The sequence below is a fragment of the Ictidomys tridecemlineatus genome, chromosome 12, assembly GCF_052094955.1.
Source record: "Ictidomys tridecemlineatus isolate mIctTri1 chromosome 12, mIctTri1.hap1, whole genome shotgun sequence".
Lineage (NCBI taxonomy): Eukaryota > Metazoa > Chordata > Mammalia > Rodentia > Sciuridae > Ictidomys > Ictidomys tridecemlineatus.
Window position 1 is genome coordinate 64,592,041 of NC_135488.1, and position 15,980 is coordinate 64,608,020.

General features: G+C 39.4%; 1 protein-coding gene across 1 annotated transcript in view; it reads right to left on the reverse strand.

Moving 5' to 3' along the window:
* Positions 1-286: 286 nt before the first annotated feature.
* Positions 287-15,980, reverse strand: part of Anxa4 (annexin A4) — a 65,013-nt gene continuing 49,319 nt past the window's right edge. The window contains exons 5-13 of the mRNA XM_005322108.5: positions 15,114-15,227; positions 13,625-13,715; positions 11,629-11,708; positions 9,659-9,715; positions 7,796-7,889; positions 5,113-5,208; positions 4,468-4,526; positions 2,721-2,843; positions 287-1,335 (exon numbers count right to left, since the gene is read on the reverse strand). Coding sequence (XP_005322165.1) covers positions 1,276-1,335; positions 2,721-2,843; positions 4,468-4,526; positions 5,113-5,208; positions 7,796-7,889; positions 9,659-9,715; positions 11,629-11,708; positions 13,625-13,715; positions 15,114-15,227 — 774 coding nt within the window. The 3' untranslated portion in view covers positions 287-1,275. The remainder of the gene's footprint in view (positions 1,336-2,720; positions 2,844-4,467; positions 4,527-5,112; positions 5,209-7,795; positions 7,890-9,658; positions 9,716-11,628; positions 11,709-13,624; positions 13,716-15,113; positions 15,228-15,980) is intronic.

The window sequence follows — 15,980 nt, forward strand, 5'->3', positions numbered from 1 at the left end:
CACCCAATATAACATTTAATATAAATGTTTTACTTAGTAGAACAAGAACATGTTCATTTCCAGAGAATAAGTTTGTAAGTTTAATATCATTCGGTAGTGTTTGGCATATGTAAGCATTAGTTTTATAGCAGTAGGCAAATATAAGATTAAATATGTTATTTTTCCCCTAAATTGTAATCCCTAATAGGAACTAAGTATCACAACTCCTTCAAAAATAACTCCTTTCATAGTCCAGCAAGAAAAATCTCAGAAGTGGAAAAGTTCAGTAGACAAAGAATATACCTCATTTTAAAGTCATCATTTTTTATTAAAATTATCTTTCCATGTTGTATACAAACTGAACTTTTTAGTTAAGTCCAAGCACACTTTCAGAATGATTATAGGGCTGAAGAAGCACAACGCACATGTAAATTGCTATGGATTAACAAAAAAATCAAAAAAGATTTAAGAATTTATTTTCAGCACAAACAGATTTCTTTAAGTCAAACAAAATTCAGAGCATTACACCCTTACCAGAATTACCTTATTTGAAGCTTGCTTTTTTCCCCCCATTCATTTTTAAGTTAGATGAAGACCTTAACTATTATATTGTGGAATGTTCAGCATTTATCTTTGGTAACCAGACATATATGACCTGTACAATCACACTTGGATTTTAGTTTATTTAAATGAGTTGGTGATTTGGTGCACTTCAACCTTGAAAAGTGTTCTCAACATGAGATGAAGGAAGCCCCCTATGACAAAGAGTAAAGATCAACAAATGCTACAAACAAAACTCAAAAAAGGAGATTTGTGGGTGCTTTCCATCGATGACCACACAAAATAGAAAACAGAATGGATTTTACTAGCTAGATGCTCACAATTTCAAATGAAGAAATTACCATCCTCTTTAAAAGTAGGATTAGGGAAGAAAGTGATTTTAGAATGGTCTTCCAGTATCCCATTTTAAAAGTTTTTACTGAAAAGAAAATATGAAATAATTTAATGTATTCAATTTCTGTGAAACATAAATCTGTTAGAAACACAGAGCACATTTTAATTTCTAATTTTAAATCTCCATTTAGAACTTACAAGCTTTGAACTACAAGTACAGCTTTAATGCATCATAATGACTAATTATAGATGATAATAATACAGACAGTTTATATCCTAGGAGGCAACTGTAGGCGTCTTAATTGGAAATAAGCATTCTGAGATAATGCTAATAGCAGTGTAGAAAAATGAACTTAAAAAAAAATTTCAGTGTGGAGAAGAAAATCCTCCTGGGACTTTATTTTAATCATCTCCTCCACAGAGAATGAGCAGTACTTTCCTGTAGTCTCCAGATGTGTCACCCTGGGGGACAAGGAAGCAAAGTTACAGTCAGATAAGTGGGTTTTTAAGTAGAATACACAGATCACAGTCATCTAAGTTAACTTCAAGCTTGGTTGGATTTTTCTCAGCTCTTAAAATATTTTTTTTAATTACAAAAGTAATATCTGTTCAGTGTAGAGAATAAAGACATAGAAGAACAACATAAAAATCACTCACAGTTCCATCATCTATAGATTACTAATGTTAATATTTTGATGTATGAATATGTTTCCTGTCCTTTTTTCTATGCATATAAGATACCTTTGTGATGGGATAGTAGTATTCTTCTGTATCCTGCATTGTGTGTGTGTGTGTGTGTGTGTGTGTGTGTGTGGAGGGTGTTGGGGACTGACTCCAGGGCCTTGTACATACACTGAACTACACCCTCGACCCAATAAATTTGTGTTTGTCCTTCATAGACATAGACACAGATATAATCTCTATCTATATAGTTCCAAATTTTAAAATATCAATGATTCTCTTTGATAATACTGTGAACCTGCTTTCTTTTTTGTATTTGTCAAATGTTCTTTTCCCTGGCCATGTTCCATAAACTTTTTTACATACCCCTGTATTTTAGCTATTCCTTATAAGCAACATGAAATTGGAGTTCATGTTTTTACTTAACCTGAGAGTTTATTTTTATTATTATAACTTACATTTTTATCTGTGGTCATTTTTTCTATTATTTACATGTACTACTCTGCTTCTTTTGACAAGCTGTTACCCAGTGGGCAATGTATCCTTTATTTTTCAGAATATTTAATTCACAGATCAAATCCTGATGTGAAGTTTGTTATGCAACCACAGCTTCCAGGAAAAGGAGTCTCAGCTTTGTGTTTATGAGATTCTTCTGGCTTCCTCAAGAAGCAAAACCCACTAATGAGGGGTTTTGAGGGATGTGAATCATTTACTCATCACTCCCATGTCATCTCAGGACTCCTAGATGTCTGGTATCAGGTAAATAATAGCAATCTAGGAAAACTTATGTTTCCCCATATTACCAGCAGACTTCAGCTTACCCTGCACAGGATTCTGAATTCAGTTGCTTCTCTTATCATTTATTAGGAAGACATGGAAATCATGCTCTTAAAGATGTTCAATAAAATGTAAACTTCTTTTCTCTGGGGTCAATGTGAACTCATTACTGATTTACAAGGCAAAAATTACCAGCTTATAACCTGGCAAAGGTTTAAAGATGTGTGTGAAAGAAGAGAGTCTGGAAATATCTGAAGTGGAGGCCCATTTGTATGGGAAATGACAGATGCCAAGAAAAAGGGGACCTGGAGTTCTAAATGCTGAGATCAGAGGCCCCATTCCTTCTATGGCACTTTCCCCTGGGCCAAGGCAAGGCTGCTGTGACCCACCTTGATAAAAGAGTACAGAGACTTTCCATAGAGCCTCTTGAAATTTGCCCGGATGTCCAGCATGTCAATCTCTGCTCGAGAAACCATCACTCTAATAAGGGTGTCATCATCAGTGCCCAAGCCCTAGGGAAGAAAAGAGATCCCTCAGTAGGAAAGGCCAGCTGGTTTTCAGAGTGCTCTTCTCCCGTCTGGCAAGGCAAGGGATGGGTAACTTTCCTGTGGTGTCCTTTGCTTCACAGCCTTGAGGGCCTTCACCATGGGATTCAAGGACCCCCCAATTTACTTTTCCAATACTCTATATTCAAACCCAAAGTTACTCTTTGCTCTCTAGAGACATATGCTGTGCTGTCCTGACCCAACCTGTCTGCTTTACCTTCCATGAGTCCTCTTTTCTCCCATGTAAACTTTCCTAAAGGTCCTGCTCAAGTACACCATTTTATTTTATTTTATTTTATTTTTTTTGGTGCTGGGAATGGAATGCAGGAGGGCCTCCAGTCATATGCTGAACCACTGAGCTCTACCCCCAGTCCCCAATTTATTTATATTTTCTTTTTGTATCCTCCCCTCCCCAACAAAAACAAATATTGAAAAAACAAACCCCACCCTTTCCTCCATGTTCCTATAATATTTGGACCTTCGACTGCTGTCTTTCCTTCTGTATTATTGATGTTTTTCACATACTTGCCTCCCTATAAGGCCAGGATGTTCTTTGAGAGCAAGGGCTACATTTTGATCTCTCCTGTACCTCTCATGGACCCCAGCATGGGTGCATCCATGGGTTAAGAGCATGGGCCCTGGAGCTATACTGGCAGAGTTTGCATCTTTGTTTCACTACTTCCTCACTGAGGACCTTGGGCAAATTGCATATCCTCTCTGTGCCTCAGTTTCCTCATCTGTAAAATGGAGGTTTTGATAATAGTACCTGCCCCATAAAGTTGTGGAAATAAAATTAATCCGTACATATAAAGTATTAAGAATACTGGGGCTGGGGTTGTGGCTCAGAGGTAAAATGCTCACCTAGCACATGTGGGGCCCTGGGTTCGATTCTCGGCACCACATAATAAAATAAAGGTGTTGTGTCCAACTACAACTAAAAAAAAAAGAGAGAGAGAGAATACTGATTTGAGGGCTGGGTTGTAGCTCAGTTGTAGAGTGTTTGCCTCGAACATATGAGCCCAGGGTTCGATCCTCAGCACCACATAAAAAAATAAATAAATAAAAATAAAGATATTGTGTCTATCTATAACTAAAAAAAATTTTAAAAAAGAATAGTGATTTTGAAATAAATAGAAGGAAGATTGGTAGAGAAAGAGGAATGAGGAGGGGAGAGGAAAAGAAGAGGCACCAGGGACTCAAATGGAGCAAATTAAATTTCATTCATGTAGGATTATGTCAAAATGAACACAACTATTATGTATAACTATAATGAACTAATATAAGCATAAAAAAAGAACAGTGATTGGGGGCTGGGAGTTCGGTAAAGCTCTTGCCTGCTCATACTACTAGAGCACAAAGCCCTGGGTTCATTCCCAGGACCTGAAGGTGGGGTGGGGGCTGGGGAATAACAGTGATCCACACATTGTAAGTACTCAATAAATCCCACTTGGTATTATTAGTAGCATCACTCAGTGAAGTCTATACAAATTGAATTGAATATTTCAGGCTAAAATCTGGGGGAATATAAGTAAACCTAAGGTGACACAAGATGTGCCAAAATCATTCAGATGTTAAAAATAAGGCCATTTACCTTCATAGATTTATAAAGCCTTTCAGCAAAATATGCAGATTTATTCCTCATGCACTTTACTGTCAAGAGAAAAACAAAAAGAAATGAAATGATTATATATATGACCTAAGAGAAAGAAATGGACGCTAGTTCCCTCAGTTTCTACAAAGTATCAAGAAACAGCTCTTGATTACTTTGATGGAGAAATTTCTAGCCTAACATTTCATGAACATAGGCTACACTCTAGGCATTTCCTGGGATGGCAAGCATTCTCAATTTACCATAAAGGTCCTGGAGAAGTAATTAGTAAAGGCCACAAAAGCAAAAGGTGGCATGTAGTTTCAAAATGATTATGATTTTTACAATATGAGACAATTATTAGTTCCGGCCATCCACAGACATGCGAGATGCACCTAGTATAAAATGATCTTTCACATAATGAATTATAAAAGCAATCAAAGAAGATATCAAAAATATAAACCACATAAAACAATAACAATCAGGTTTCATACAATATTCCGGTAAAATCTGGAACACCCCATGATTGATTTAAACAACTTTAATTTCTGAAAAATAAAATTCTATATCCCCAAGACAAGAAACTGGCAACAAGAGGAAAAGTCTATAGACATTTGTGTCTCCTCTCCCCACTCTCTACCAGCTTACCTATAGCCAGCAGAGCATCTTCAAAATGACCAGATGTCTCAGATTTAATACTCTGTTCAATATCCTTCTGTGATATCCTTTTGTATTCATCAAACACTACAAGCAACAACAAAAATGACATTATCAACAATAAAAAAGAATAGAGGAAACTAAACCTTGTGGAGAGAATGAGCATCTTTTAATTAGTTTACACTCTTTATTCTTTGGCATATTTCAAGGGGAAGCTAATTAACAATGTGGGTGAGAATTCAGTAGGGAGATGGCCCAGTGGAATGGCTGAAGGCAAGGAGGAAAGAGCACTATGATTCTTGGAGGATATCAGGCAAGTCCCTTTCCTTTTCTGGGACCCTGTTGCCTTACATTTAAAATGGAGACAACCTCTGGAGAAATTTGCTGTCTTTCCTCATTGCTTCCTTAATATGCAGAAGGTGTCTCTTTGTAATTTTGACTTTGGCAATCACCTGTGTGTTCATCTTCCTTTTGGCTCATCAAAACTAGAGCACTTCAGCCTCTTCAAAACTGAGTCACAGTTGATAACAGCCGGTTGCATCTTTTAATAGATTTTAGCATAATTAAAAATTTTTTTTCTTGCTTTTTTTGCCAAGTATTTTTGAATGTGATAAACATGTCTTTCTCTCCTGCTGTCTTCTTCTGGAGCCTTCTTAGAGCAGATATCTTAACATCACCTTCTTTGTCTTGCCCCCATGGATATGATTCTTATGGGCTGTCAGTGAAAGGACACCCATAACCAACAACATACACCATAACCTCAACCAAAACCAAACAAGGGAGCAGTTCAGCCGGTCAGCTCCATCAGACTTGCCCTCCTGGGAATTTTTAAATTGAGCATATCAAGGGGATGGCCAAAAGCACTAAGTCATCTTACCCTCAAAGAACATAAGAATCACTTCTCAAACCTGTCAAACTATTGAGTGTCACTCTCAGAGATTCCAACTCATACAATCTGAGTAGGGGTTCAAAAATCAGCATTTTTTAATGCACTGGCAAACAGTGCCTTAAAAATAAAAGCTGTGACTCACTTCTAGGGAGGTTCCCAGAACTGCCTTCATTTTTGTTCTTCACGAAGTTGTTCAACTCTTCCTTCAATTTTGTGAGCCACCTGTATTATTTTCTATTTATTTTCCTTCTGGCCCCAATCCATATTATTTAATTAGAATCAGTATATGTTGCTTGGAATCAAATAATCTAATTGACACACTTTTTATGGGGTGGTGGTGAGGACGGGTACCAGGAATTGAACTCAGGAATATTCAACCACTGAGCCACATCCCCAGGCCTTTTGTGTGTGTGTGTGTGTGTGTGTGTGTGTGTGTGTGTGTGTGTGTGTTTTATTTAGAGACAGGGTCTCACTGAGTTGCTTAGCACCTCGCTTTTGCTGAGACTAGTTTCGAATTCCGGATCCTTCTGCCTCAACCTCCTGAGCCGCTGGGATTACAGGTGTGTTTGCCATTATTGTTGGTTGGTAAGCAATTTCTGATGCTTTCTTTATCCAAATAGTGCTTAAAGTATTTTCTCTAGGGGGCTGGGGATATAGCTCAGTTGGTAGAGTGCTTGCACAAGGTCCTGGGTTCAATCCCTAGTACCACCAAAAAAAAAAAAAAAAACCCAAGCATTTTTAGTGACTTACAAGCAGTTATTTTATAACTGTCCAACTATTGACTTGTGTGCCTGGAAGGGAAATTTCTTACAAATGCGCTACAGCAACTTTAGAGGAAACTGCAGTTTTGGAAAAATACCACCAGGGGGAGATTTGTTTTATTTGTAATCAGACCATGGAAGGCAATGAAATGAGTAGCTGAGCCACGAGTTGGTTCATCTCGTGGTAGCCCATGATGTTTATTAAGAGAAGTAATTGCTTATTTTTTTTTTTGTCACTGAAGAATAGCTGTAATAATTACTCTGTTTTCAATTTAGCAAACTCATTCCTCTCAAACCCCACAAATTTTGTAAATCTGTGTGTGTGATAAGGGTATGTGGGTTTGTAAAATTATGATGTACATAAAGACCCAAAAAGTTTACATAAAAGATGAAATATCCTATTAAATCCTTATTTCTGTTTACAAGAAGGATATAAAACCCTGACAACAAATGCTCCACAGTTTTATAATCTTTCCCCTGCAGACATTAAAAGCTCATTATGAAGTTTAGAATTATCAGAAACAAATTAGAAACATCACACATAGGAAATAAAATTTGAAATGATCCACTCTTCATCTTATGCAATATAACCTCTAGAGAATTCACTTCTTTTAGGTACCCAGCATGGATGTTAAACAGGAATAAATATAAATGAACACTTCTATTTTATTTCTTCCTGATGTACGAAGATTATTTTCTTATGTAACTCAACAAAAATGAAAGTCTTGGGGCTGCTTCAGAGAAAGGGCTGGCTGTGATGATTGTTTTCCTAGAAACAGGAATGCCAAATTTCTATAAATACATTGCATATGTATTAGTTGTTCATAATTATTTTTTCAGAAATTAGCTCTCATTCATGTCATTGGACTCATAACATTTCCAAGGTAAGAACCTGAGATGGTTCAGTACACTTGTGTTTTTTTTTTCTTTTCATCAAACAAAGGGGAAAAGGTTATCAATTATTTATGGGCCAGTTTTCACTGTCTTTCAAAGAGTTTCTTTGGGAAGTGAAATAAGTGCCTACCATGCAACAGATGATTTCGATTCCGGGAACAGAGAACAGATAGAAATTTCACCTCATCTGTCCCCCATCTCTGCTCTCCAGCCTCATACAGGTCCTGAAGCCAAACAAAGCACAAATTTGAAACACCAAAGAAGACATTTCAGGACATGTGCAAATATTTCAAGAACTTCAAAGAGCTGATTTTGCTGTTTAATTTTGTTGGTTGGAGAGGGAACACACACACACACACACACACACACACACACACAATCCCCTCCCTTTCTCTCTGTTAATAGAGGGTTTCTGGCTTACAATGGTTTGCCTTATGATTTTCCAACTTTAAAATGGTGCAAAAGTGATACGTGTTCAGTAGAAACTATACTTTGAATTTTGATCCTCCCCTGGGCCATAAGCAGTATACTTTACTGCAGTTGAGCAGCTGCAGCAGTAACTCTCCCAGACAGCCACAAAATCATTAGTATAAACAACCAATACGCTATAGTGGAATGTGTTGCTAAGCTAAGGTGTTCGGTAGGTTTGGTGTATTGAATGCATTTTCAACTTAAAATTTATTTTCAACTTGCAATAGGTTCACTGGGACACAATCCCCTTATGAATTAAGGAATATATGGATGTATATAAATCTATAAATATGTGTATATTCACACACACACACATATACCTATACACCTTATTTGTTCTGTTTCTTGGAAATCTCTAATACACGACTTCAATTAATAAAGTACAGTGGAAGTGACACTGATTTCTGAGGCTGAAGTATAAATAATATCGAAGCTTCTACTGGTTCTATGGGAATGGTTGCTTTTGGGGTGCCCCTTCTTGAAACCCAGCAGCCACACTTTGAAAAGCCCAAGCCACACACATACCCTCTTCTCTCTAATGAAAGCAACGGGTTCTCTTCTGCATAAACCATAGTGGTTCATACTACATTGGAGTAGAACCAATTTCTTACTATGGTTGTGTATTGGTTAAGAGTATAGTACAGGATCTGGGGCTGGGGATGTGGCTCAAGCGATAATGCGCTTGCCTGGCATGTGTGGGTGGTGGGTTCGATCCTCAGCACCACATAAAAATAAAATAAAGATGTTGTGCCCACCGAAAACTGAAAAATAAATACTAAAAAATTCTCTCTCTCTCTCTCTCTCTCTCTCCCTCCCTCCTTCCCTCCCTCCCTCCCTCCCCAGATGCAAATCCTAGTTATTCCATTTACTATCTGTCTGAGCTTGAGCAAGGAACTTTTCTCTGCGCCTCAAATTCCTTGTCTGTAAAATGAGGATTGCAATGCTCAACTGCCAGGGCATTGCAAGGATTTGATGATCTATTTAATGTTAAGTCCTAGGGCAGTGTAAGGACCTGGGAAGAATCCACTTTTATGAGCTATTATTTTTAGTGTTATCTGGTCTCAGTGGTTGGTACCAGGGAATCATCTGCCTTTTTGGGTTTGGTATTAATTTTATCCCTCAGGATATATGCTGTGCCAAACTGTTTTACATAAGTCCTACTGAATGTCCTCTTTGGGGAAATAGAAATACAAAGTAAATAGACAAAGGTGGGTCCTTCCAGCTTCAAGTGATTCAGAGGATACCCAGTGATTCTCTGGGCTTGACACACAATGACCCAGTGTCAAGAAGTCTAGGATCCAGGAGTTCAGGTATAATGAAGTCCAGTATTACCCCCAAGTCCCAAGTACTTCTGCACAAAACCTCTGTTATTTAAGTCCATCCGTGGCACCTTTTTTTTTTTTCATCATCTACCCTAGACTGGCTAATATACTCTGAAACAGAAGAGGGTGTCCACTGACTCTGGCTTGTCTTACTGGCAAAGAAACGAAAACTGGGAGAAGGTAGCTGCATTTCTACCCACCTGGGCATCCTGTTTCATGAGAGCATCATCCAGGAAATTCCCCTCATCCCTGCCACCCTGAGGATGAGAAAAACAAACCAAAGAGAATGAGAGAGCATTCATGAAGATTCTGAAAAATGAAGACAGAAGGCTCAGGAACCCAAGGACACAGTAGCAACTTCGGGACTAGGGAGGCAGGACAGATGTCCTCTGAATGTGCCTGCGCTGCTACCATGGCTCTGATCTGTGTGTAAAGAACATTGCCAGCGTTACCAGGTACCCCATTGTGGCCCCCATGCTGCGCCAAGGAGAGAATGACAGCTCCCTCTACTCTCCCCTCCCTCCCCTAGCTCCTCTCACTGCATCTGTCTTCCCAGCTGATTCGCTGCCTAACTTGTTCAATCTATTCGGATTAACTTTGGTCAAAAAGGGATTGGAATAGAGAAGAGTCAAGAGAATCTGGAACCTGGGGTGGGATTGGAGGAGCACAGGAAACATCTCACACACTCACACCAACAACCCCAGCTCATGGGAGGCAGAGGGGAGGCCTCCCAGAATGCCAAAGAGCAACAGAAGAGGCTGCTCTCTTCAAGTTTTTTAGACTATTTTTTAGTGCTGGGCTTCCTCAATATTCCGTGGTCTAAGTATGGCTCCTCAGGATGGAAAATATGGGAGGAAAGGAAAATATGGGAAGGATATAAGAGAAACAGGCAGGTATTGTGGAAGTAAATATCAGAGACAAGGGTGAAATGGAAGGTGGAGATGATCTCTAGGGTTCTGCTCAGGGTTCTGTTGCATGAATAGAATGGGGCGAGTGAGTGAGGAGAAAGAGTTAGTTTGGAGAGAAAATTATTTTGGGTTTAAGGTTTTTTGTTTTGTTTTTTTGATATTGGGAATTGAACCCAGGGGCACTCAACCACTAAGCCACATTCCCAGCTCTTTTAATATATTTTATTTAGAAACAGGGTGTCACTAAGTTTCTTAGGGCCTTTTGCTCAGTTGCTATGGCTGGCTTTGAACTCGTGATCCTCCTATCTCAGCCTCCCAAGCCACTGGGATTACAGGCAGGCACCATCATGCCTGGCTTGGGTTTGGTTGAGGAGCAATTTGAAGTGACAGTCGAATATCCAAAAGGAAGCATCTAAAAAGCACTGGAAAACACAAGCCTCATACTCAGAAAGGAGGGCAGGGACAAAGCTGGGGGTCATGTGAGGTATCTAGAGCTTTGTCTTCTCTTGTTGGCCGCCCTGCTCCCACAATAGCCCAGTCCTGCTTGAGGTCTCATCTGGAACACGGATGTAACTTTCCACCTGGTCTCCCAGCCTCAAGTTCTTTGCCCCTGTTGGTCCCACACGCTACGATGACATTCCTCTTTTAGAAAACACAATTCTAATCACATCCCTCTCCCATCACCACCATCATCACATCAGCTGCTTTTCCCAAACCTACTCCCTACTGCTCTCCAGACAAAGGAAAAACTCCTCCCAGAGTAGGACTCACAGTCTATCCTTCCAGCTCCCTTCTAGAACCGCCAGCCTGACTATTCAGCCAATCATCCCCTAAACACACAGTATTTCCTGTCTCCTTGACTTGTTTTTGTTGTTCTTGCTGTTCTTCCTTCCTGGAATGCACCCACCCACGACTCCACCTCTTGGAAGTCCCTGATCCTATAAATCTTTGAACCAGCATCCCTGCTGTGAAGGCTTTTCTCTGTGTCTGCATCCAGAATGTCTCCTTGAGTCTTCCTCTTGCTATGTGCCTCTTCTTTGGTATTTAATTTTTTCTTGCCTTATAATAACTTATGTACCTGACATATCCCCTTATGATAACATAAACATAAATACAGTATAGAACAAAAGGGCACACAGGACTAGCCAGGGTCTCTGCAAACAAAGAGGCCCGAGAATAAAGCCTGGCAAAGGGGAAGGAGAGTGAACATGTCAAGGAAACCTGTCCCCCATCAGAAGTCAGAGACAGAGGTGGAGACTTACAGCTGACAGAGACACCAGCACTCGCTGGAACATGAAGGATGTGTCCGAGCAAATGTCATCTTCAAGGCTCCGTCCATATTCTAGCAAGAGAGTGGGATTAGCTACATAAGAATAAAGTGTCCTTTCCCACCCTGTGTCACCTTCCGGGAGGTCTGTCCCTCGAAGAACAGCTTATTTACCAAGCAGCTCATGTCAAGGTTTCTCCCCTGTACACAGGTTTTTAAAAGCTAAACTCTGGTAAAATGATCAAGATAGAGTCATTGTAGTAGAAAGGAGATATCTCTGTTCCTTAAAAGAGGGGAGTTGAGAAGGGGGCCAAAACCCTTCTCTGGTTCCTAGTGTCCAGGGCTCTGTTTGGAAAGTGGTTGACTGGCTGCTGCGAATGGCCTCCACATCACAGAGGGAAGCATCCAGACCAGCCTTTTGGGGACAGGTTCTGGGAGGTCTCCCCCTAGGGGCTCCAACCCTCTGCAGGACGGAGGGTGGATCAGGGTGCTAATTCTAAACTCCCAAGGTTTAGAATTTCCACAAGCCCTGACTGTGCTGTTTTCTTTCTACAAAAGTCATACATGTTGATTGAAGAGAATTTAGGGGAAAAATAAAATAAAATAAAACACAGGGGAGGAAACTCTATCATAATCTAGTCACCCAGAAATCATAATCACTGATCACATTTTTGATAAGAATATTTTCTAATTTTCCTCCTACATACACGCATTATTTTCTTTTCTTAAAAATGGTATCATACCATATTATTTTTTGACTTATCTTTTCACTTATCTGTATACCACATCACTTAATATGATCTAATAATTTTGCAATATAAGATTTATTGATATACTATCCATAGTGTAAGTGTACCCTATATTGTTTAGCCAATCTACTACAACTGGTGCAATCTACTACAACTGGACATGTTTAGCTAATATAAAAAATACCGAATAGGGGCTGGGGTTGTGGCTCAGCAGTAGAACACTCGCCTAGCACACGCGAGGCACTGGGTTTGATCCTCAGCTCCACATAAAAATAAATAAATAAAATAAAGGTATTGTGTCCAACCACAACTAAAAAAAAATTTTAAGAAATACTGAATAAACAGAATCTAACCCTTTGTGAATTTTTTTTTTCTATTTTTAGGGCTAACTGGCATTACATTTTTTAGTGTAAATTTATTTATTTAGAGTAAAAAAAATAAGAAAATGCTCAGGCATTTTTTTTAACATGTTGTTGAGGTAAAATATATATGTAGTGATATGTAAAAATTTTAAGTGCACAGTTCCATGAATCTTGGCAAACGCATATCACCAATGTAAACAAAAATCTATCAAGAGGGAGGCAAGTACTTTTTTAAAGAATTTTCCTACACATTGTCTTCTGGAAGTTTCTAAGAGGGGAATAAGTGGCCAGTATTCTGAGATGGATAGAGGAAATATAGTCCAGGCTGGAGGTCAGAAATTGGGCCAGTGAGTGCCTCTAGGGCATTGCTTAAAATGCTAGGAATCACTGGTATCAGCATTTTTTTTTTTCCCACTGAATCATGTCCCCAGCTCTTTTTATTTTTTGAGTCAGAGTCTCACTAAGTTGCTTAGGACCTCACTAATTTGCTGAGGCTGGCCATAAATTGGCGTTCCTCCTGCCTCAGCCTCCTGAGTCACTGGGATTATAATATACTACCACACGCCTAACTGGTGCCAGCATTTTGAACAACCACCTTTGGTTCTTTGCTTGGTTATAAAGAACAACTTTCCAATGTTTAGGGTAACAAAAACACTGCATTGGAGTAGCCTAAGCAGAGTGGCGTCCTTCCCTAAGAAGTCTTAATGATGCCAATAGCTAGTCATTTGCGTAGACAGGGGTCTGCTTCAAAACAGAGTTTGGATTACTCATGGTCAGTGTGTCCAAGAGAGGAGTGTAATCACTGGATAACCACTTGCTGCTAGTCTCTTTCTTAAATCAGGGCAAAACATCAGCCAGGGCCATTGAAGATGTTACATACGCTGCTGATAAACCTGGTTGATGCGACGGATCTCCTCTGGGGTCCGGGAGGCCAGGATCTCAATCAGGCATCCTTCATCTGTGCCGGCTCCCTAAATACAAAAACCAGAGGAGAGGGAAGTATGAGCCAGTTTACAAGGCTGAAGTATAATTTTTTTATATTTTTATATTTATATTTTATATTTTTATATTTATATTTTTATGTATCAGTTAAAACATCCCTGGGTTATATCTCCAATATATATTTTTTAAAAAGAAGGGAATCATTTGGTCCTTCCTGTGACTCAGTATGAGTGATTTTAACTGCCTATCTGCAAAATAAAAATTAAAAATTGTGTCCCAAACACAGAAGGAATACAGCTATCAACCTGCAGAGGATAAATACAAACCCATGGATTCTAGCAACAGGATTTGTTATCTTTTAAATACCCCAAACCCAATGTTTTTACCAGATCATTATCAGTAATAACAAATATTTATAGAATGTTTACCATATGTTGGTTACTGTGTCAGGATAGATACTATTTCTGCCTTCTGCGGGCTTAATCTTTCCTTTACCTCTTTTATTTTCTGAAGGCACAATCTTCTGGCAAAGACTTTGTTACCTTTTTGTTTTCCCAGAGCCTCACCCTGAGCCTTCTACAAGGCCAAGTGTTTATTGAGATGGCTGCAGAGGGTCAAGTGTATTTTCATACTTGAAAATCTGCAGACCTGGGCTAGGGTGCAGTAGATTGACTGGTCGTGTAAGGAGGCCAAGAATTCTTTTGTCAGTTCTAAGCAGAGAACTCTCACAAAGTTCCATGCCTCAAAAGTACCTAGCACAACAAGAAAGTTTCTAGAACTGCACCAAAAGCACAAATATCTGTTGGGGGTGGAACACAGCCTTTCGGTACAAGTACAAGCTTAGCCTCCACAAGGCCCTGGGCTAAATCCCACCACTGCAGATAAATAGGCAGTTAAAATCACTCCTACTGAGTCACAGGAAGGATCAAATGATTCTCCCCGCCCCAGTTTTTTTTGTATTGGAGATATAACCCAGGGATGTTTTACCAATTAGCCACATCCCTTTTTATTTATGTATGCATATACATATATGTACATATACATATACATGTGCATACACACACACACACACACACACACATATATATATATATATATTTTTTTTTTTTTTTTGAGACAGGCACGAAGTTGCTTAGGGCCTTGCTAAATTATTGAAGCTGGCCTCAAACTTATGCTTCTCCTGCCTCCACCTCCCAAGTTGCTGGGATTACAGGTGTGTACCTCCATGCCCGGCTGATTCTCTAACATTTTAGAAAAACAATTTTAAAATTAAAATTGCTGAAACATTTTTAAGTTGTCATAATGAGGGAAAACCTTTCTCCTATACTTTATCCTCCCATTCTTAGAAGGGCTTGGCCGCAGTTTCTTGAGATATTGGTCCGTGTTGGTACCAACAGCTCTGAGGGCACAAGGGGAGGAGCACGAACCTTCATGGCCTTTCGCAGCTCCTGCACATCGTACAGCACGGTGGGTGTCATCATGCCTATGATGACCTGCTCGAACTTGCCGCTTAGTTCTGACTTCAAGTCATCCATCAGGTCCTGCAGTGAGAGAAAGCAGCCCTGCTTAGCTGCAGCAGTAAAAAATCAGCCATTCTCCCAGGGTGACCCCAGATGTTTGGGGTCTCCAAGATCCTTCCAGGAGGCAAGCAAGGTCAAAACCATCTTCACAATTACATGAAGACATTATTTGCCTTTTTATTGTCATACTCTCAAGTGTGTACAATGGAGTTTTCTTAAGATTATTATCTAGGGGCTGGGGATATAGCTCAGTTGGTAAAGTGCTCGCCTCACATGCACAAGGCCCTGGGTTCGATCCCCAGCACCAAAAAAAAAAAAAAGGAAAAAGATTACAAATCTATAAATCTACAGTTATGTCAAAGGCTATTCAAATACTCCCCACTGCCTAGAACTGCCTGTCTACACAAGAGCAGATTTTCTTCATATACCTCAAGCAGATATGAGAATCCAGGCCTCTCATGGAGCTGGACATTAAGGAAATTTGCAAAATGTTAAATAATGCCAATCTTTTTTTTTTTTTAAAGAGAGAGAGAGAGAATTTTTTAATATTTATTTTTTAGTTATCGGCAGATACAACATCTTTCTTTGTATGTGGTGCTGAGGTCGAACCCAGGCCTCACGCATGCCAGGCGAGTGCACTACCACTTGAGCCACATCCCCAGCCCAAATAATGCCAATCTTCTCATCACATTTCTTGAATAGTTAGTTCTCATAAAAATGTTAGAGTAGTAAGTAATATATTCAATAAGTTAGCTGTATGTCTTAAAATGTAAT